This window comes from Brassica oleracea, unplaced genomic scaffold (assembly GCF_000695525.1).
Source record: "Brassica oleracea var. oleracea cultivar TO1000 unplaced genomic scaffold, BOL UnpScaffold01485, whole genome shotgun sequence".
NCBI classification, from domain to species: Eukaryota; Viridiplantae; Streptophyta; class Magnoliopsida; order Brassicales; family Brassicaceae; genus Brassica; species Brassica oleracea.
In genome coordinates, this window is record NW_013618019.1 from 3,809 (window position 1) to 9,534 (window position 5,726).

Below are 5,726 nucleotides of genomic sequence, written 5' to 3' on the forward strand. Positions count from 1 at the left end.
CTTTTAGGTGAAAGATCTTACCTTGATCATTTCTTCTTGTGATTTGCTTGATTAATCTGATCATTAATCATGATTAGCACCAAATCATCATTGATTCTTGGGCTCATCATGAAGAGTATTGAGTAGTCATCTTTGGATTCATGGGCTAGGGTGATTAAGGGTGATGAAAGATGATCTAGGGTGTTTAAAGTTAAATCTACTTGTTTCCTTGCTTGTTGAGGGTTCCAAATGCTATTTTAGTCTTGATCATACTAAAATAGATCTCTAGGCATTTCCTGCCCACAAGGTGTATGATGAAATGTCTGAACCAACTCTTCAATACATTTAGCTTTCTTTACCTAAGAGATTAGTTGCTAAAGGAGTTAAGATTGCTATTGGATTTGTTCTCCATGTTTGCTTTAGTGACATTCAACCTAAGAAATTAGATGCTTGAGTTGCTTTACCAAAAGAACATTCATCTAGAGATAGAGCTTGTTTAGCTTAGTGTCTAGGCATAAGGAAAGTGTTTGATTGATTATCTTGCCACCCTTAGATTGAATCTACATCACCTGAGATCAAATGCCTAGCCCCATGAGTCCTTTTACTTCAAATTGAGAAAGAAATATCATTACTTTATTGCATTAGCTTATAGTTTTTAGTTCATACAATCTTTAAAACCGGATCGCATTTAGCTTAAGCATAAACTTGCATTCCCTTTGCTTTAGAATCACCTAGGATTGGTTCGACAATCCTTTATACTACATTTATTTGATCTTAGACCCTTGAAAAGTCTTGCATCATATATTGAAGCCTCTGACATTCCAGCAAAAAAGGTTTATGTACATTAATAAATTATGGGGAGTTGGGGCCCTCGCCCCGGTTATTCTTCTTCTTCTTCTTTTTCTTGGAACCAACCAATGTAAAGTCATCAATCTGCTGAGCTTGAAACCTATCTGCTTCTGCTTCGGACGAGTCCAAGTCGGAAGAATCTGTTTGCACGCCACCTGAAGACTTGTCTGACCTATCCGAAGCTAATGGTCCCTTTGAGGCCGCTTCCCTTCTAGTTTGGTTGCCACTGCTACCACCACATTCCTCCTTATCTGTCTCTATTGATTTTCCTAGAGAAGATTCAGAGTATTTGATGACTTCCATCAAAGAGGAAACAGTAACGATAACAGGTTGCTTTGTCATTGCTTCTCTACTTCTCGCTCTGGACCTTCTTGAACTTGATCTCTTTTGATTCGGTGGATTTGCCTTAGTACAATTCTCAGATTGATGAGTCCTCGAATTGCAATGCGAGCATAAAATGGGCACAGCCCTGCAGTGCTTTAAGCTGTGTCCAATCTCTTTACAATGCTGGCATACTGGGGGCATCCAAGGACTGGAAACTCTTATTCTCCTGACTTCTCCAGACTGGAATTGTGCATTTACCGCTTCTGGAAGGGGCTGTCGAGGATCGATAAGAGTTAGAACCTTTGCAACCTCTAGGTCATACTTGTTTGCTGTCGAAGGGTGCAATACTCTAGGCAAGCCAACAAGACCTGCAATGTGTTCGAGCGCTTCCTCATTAAAGAACTGAAGAGGAACACCCCTTAGCTCCAGCTAGATCGGTGCAGACGTAAGTTCAGGTTTGTCGGGAGTGACTCCAGGTTCCCAGTCTGCTACGAACATAGTCTAACCTTCAATCTGCCACAATCTCTGTTTTATGACTCTTCTTCTGGTTGCAGCGTTTGGAATTCGGAACAGGAACGCAAACCCTTCCATCTTCGAAACACTGATATCTCTATACTGCCTGCTCCAGATGTCGTTCACAATGTTGTGAAGCGTCCCTTGAGTTGGTGGATCAGAGTAAAACTGCCCAATAATAAAGCATTCCCACGATTTTTTGTTCTTTTCGATAACAGAGTTCGGAATTTGCACACAGGCTTTACCAGACGGGAGCTGGAAAGCTGTTCCTTTTCTCTGTAGAGGTTTGCCTGAACCTTTGAAAAGACTAGACCAACGGTATGTTGCCGGAGAAACAGGCTCCTCCAGAGTCACCGGAGCTTCCACGTTAGTGGTTTTCACGGGGATTGTCGGGTCTGATGGTAAGTCAGAGGAGCTAGTGGTCTTGGCAGAGCTAGCGGAGGGGTAGTGGTCTTGGCAGAGCTAGCGGAGGGGTTTGACTGCCCTGGAATGGTTGCAGAGGCAACTGTCACAGAGACTAGGTTATCGGAATCAGATGGGCCACTCAGATCTGGAGAAGCTTCAACAGAGAGAGTTGCCTGAGCTGAAAGAGTAGCAGAATCAGGCGAGGATTCACACGACGGAGAACATTCAACCTGATCTACAGGAGCACCGGGGGAACGAGGAGTGACGGATCCTGGCGGATCTGAGCTCGAGACGGGCGGAGATTTCGAAAGCGAGGACGAAGGGGATGGAGATGAGGGGTGTTTTTTCTTCCCCATGAGGTGGGGAGGGCCTGGCGAAGAGGGTTTTTTAGGTTTCCGACGTCTCGAGCGACGCCGGCTGACGAGGAAAGCGGAGGACGACAGTGTTACGAAAATCGCCTTCACGCGCACCACGCGCCTTGTTTCTTTTTTCTTTCTTTCGGCTATGAATGAGTGAGTTAAGATGGCTTAATCTTAATCAGAATACACTTATCTTTTGTTCCTAAAATGTTGAGGAAAACAGAATAAGCCATCATATCAATGTAGTATACTTGACCAGACATTAGAATGAACATATTTTGGGGCAAAAAGAAAAAGTAGGCAGTGAGTCGCCTATTGCTGCTTTGAATAGTTTGGCAAAGTCTCTCAACGAAAAAGACTTCCTGCATTCAATCTGTCTAGTTTTAAGTCTCTTTCTTGCAGTTCCATAGCCACCAGTTTTGTTCCTTTTTCTTCTTCAAATGAATTGATCATATGTATACAGAGAAATTGCCCTTTATTTTGTATCTCTCCACTCCAAGAAATGATAGAAATACAAAAGAAATAGTATTTGAGATCAACATGCATGCAAGTATGCAACAAACCAATCTTAAAATCTTTATTACTCTCATCAAACATTCTCGTTGGCCAAAACAAATATATTAAGATGAGACAAGAAACTGGTTAAAGAAATCTCTCCTTACAACTCATTAAAGAAAAGCTGTTATATATATTTAAAAACCTTTCACTCTCATAGTTCATTACAGCAGCCGATGCAGAGTTAATAAAAGCTACAGAGCTTTTGCCTTTTGCAGAGAAGAAAGATTGTTTCTTTTCTTCTTTTCAAAAAAGATGCTATGCAGAAGTAGAGAGGTACAATATTTAATAAAATTGTAGTTTTAAAAGTGTTCATTAAGTGTGACTAATCATGATGCAAAGCTTTTAACAGAAGAGACTATAATGACTAAAAGAATCTGTAACATCCCAAATCATCTTTTTCATTGTCTGAACTTGATTGATAACTCATTTAGTATGAAATTCTCAAAATTCAAAAGATGTACATCAGACTTGAATTATAAACTTTCCAAAGACCAAAACTCATCAGAGTTGAAAAGGCAAAAGCAAAACATAGTAACATCTCTACTTTAAGCTGTAAAAGTTTTTTCTTTAGCTCCTCATCTTCTCTTGCTTACCATTTCCATCTGCAAAATTCAAAAAAAAAAATTTTATAATCTCACATAAAGAGTCATTAGACAAGAAGAATGTTTTCAAGTCGGAATATCAAACTTACATGTTAAGGCTGAAGAGATCTTAGAGGTTTTAATCACACGAAGCCTCTTTACCGAAGATACAAACATACTGACAATTTAAAAAGGCAAAAAAAAAAAAAAAATCAATTTCTTTGATATCAAGTCACAAAGAAACAAACTTTTAAAGATTCTTACTGCCATGGGACATCTCCCACAAGCATCTTGTCTCCTTCACTGTCCTCATAAGTAAGAGTATATTCTCCATTCCCATCCAATAATCCAGTGATAGGTTTCTCTTCTTCTCCAAATGATTCTCTTTGAGCTAAGAAGAAAAACAATAATCACAAAGAGTTTTGATTTGAGCAAAAGCAGAAACATCTTGTGAACCTTTTTAGACGCAATCAAGATTCAAAGTCAGGAAGGTAAATTTACCTGCAAGAAGACCTCTAAAGAGCTTGTCCACGGTGAATGATAACTGCGCATAGCTATTATGAGAATTGAGATCGACTTTACGACCAATGGGAACACCATACATGTTGATCTTCACGAACAAACCTCCTTGCCTCTTGGGTTCCATTGTCATTGCTCTGCCATTATCATCATCACACTTCTGGTTCTTGAGGACAACAGCATTGGAGGTGGAATCGTTTCCAAGCTTTGAAGAGCTTCCATTTGCTAAATTCTTCCTGAATGATCTGACCGGAGGCCAGCCCACCACTGGACCAGGAGCAGTTCTTTAACACAAGACATCAAAGAAAAGAAGAACCTTGTTAATAAAATACAGCAACAGAGAAACTACTGAAACAGAGCAAAGAGAGTATTTTGAACCTTTTCTGAGATGTGGGTTTGTTGGTGGTTGAAGAAGGAGAGAAGTGTTTGCCAGCGAGAGAAAGGGTAGATTTGTCTTTTGGTTCTTTCTTGATGTGTCTTAACATCGATGAACCATCTTCGTGTTCATCTTCACCAGGTGGTCCAAGCTTTAGCTCAAGTTTCTTCTCTTCCGTGTTGTAAACAGAGGCTTGGTCATCGTGAAACCAGTTTCTTCTTGTCCCTTGTGGAATCAAATGGAGCAGCTTCGGAGATATTTCGCCGTTTCTTGAATAGCCCTCCATTAGTGTCTTTTGTTTTGTCTAACCGAAGTTGCGTACTTGGAAGGTTTGTCTAGTAGTCGACAACTTGTTCACGCAAGAGAACTAATTTAGGTCTTTTGTTTTTTCTCTGACAAGAGCAAAGAGAAAATCTCTACAATTCTGAAAAACCCTTAAACAGCAACTTAAAAACCAAAAGAGAGAGAGAGAGAGAGAGAGGTTAAATGGTGTGAGAAGCTAGAGAGGTGGATTAGTGGTAGTGGGTCTTTTATACAAACCAAAGCTTGTCTTTTTAAACATAAAAATGTAAAAACTTTTTGGTGGGTTCGTCTTCTATTCTCCCACCACAGACACTCCCCCTTGATTCCACTTTTTATTAACTCTCGATTCTCAAAAGGGACGAGATTTTTGGGAATACAGCGAATATAAACCAAGTCAGACTGATACGGAAGGAGAGACGGTGATTAGACCAGATGAAAACAAAAGGGATCTAACCAGAATATTAATATAGATAAAAACCGTAAATAAAAAATGGAATTTATTGGTGTGAAACACACGCAATGTTCTTCTCTTTCTTAAAAGAACCGTAAGCAAAGCGTAGGCCTTTTTTCACCCCTCTTCTTTTCTACATTTTGTGATATTATATATTAATATTAGGGTCGCCCGGGTTACGTACAAGTTTTTTGTTTAAATTTAAATTTTGATTATATATTTTGTATGTTTATTTAATATATAAATAGTACAATCTATTAAAAATATAAGTAGATATATTATTATAAATTTTTTAAGATTTTCATTGTTTTTTGTCTTACAAATTTTGAATTTCGGTATCCAAAATTTTTTTTATTTTTGTAATGGAAAAATATATAAGGTGATAAGAAAAATGAACAAAAATTAATTAAATTTAAGTTTTGGTGTTTAATTGGCTGTGGACTATAGATATGTTTCATTTCACTTGCAATTTTTATAACTTTTGTTTCCAATTACCAAGTAATTTAATG

General features: G+C 38.6%; 1 protein-coding gene across 1 annotated transcript; it reads right to left on the reverse strand.

Moving 5' to 3' along the window:
• Positions 1-3,362: 3,362 nt before the first annotated feature.
• On the reverse strand, positions 3,363-5,181 carry LOC106321363 (auxin-responsive protein IAA18-like). The gene is made up of 5 exons (XM_013759647.1): positions 4,466-5,181; positions 4,070-4,371; positions 3,833-3,959; positions 3,679-3,746; positions 3,363-3,589 (listed from the first exon to the last, which is right to left on the reverse strand). The coding sequence occupies exons 1-5, from the start codon at positions 4,747-4,749 to the stop codon at positions 3,555-3,557; spliced, it is 816 nt and encodes a 271-aa protein (XP_013615101.1). The 5' UTR covers positions 4,750-5,181; the 3' UTR covers positions 3,363-3,554.
• Positions 5,182-5,726: the final 545 nt, after the last annotated feature.

Coding starts and splice junctions, on each gene's coding strand:
- LOC106321363 (XM_013759647.1), bottom strand. CDS start 4,749: ATGGAGGGCTATTCAAGAAACGGCGAAATATCTCCGAAGCTGCTCCAT. Junction 4,372..4,465: donor AAACCCACATCTCAGAAAAG/GTTCAAAATACT, acceptor CTTGTGTTAAAG/AACTGCTCCTGGTCCAGTGG. Junction 3,747..3,832: donor GTGGGAGATGTCCCATGGCA/GTAAGAATCTTT, acceptor TTAAATTGTCAG/TATGTTTGTATCTTCGGTAA.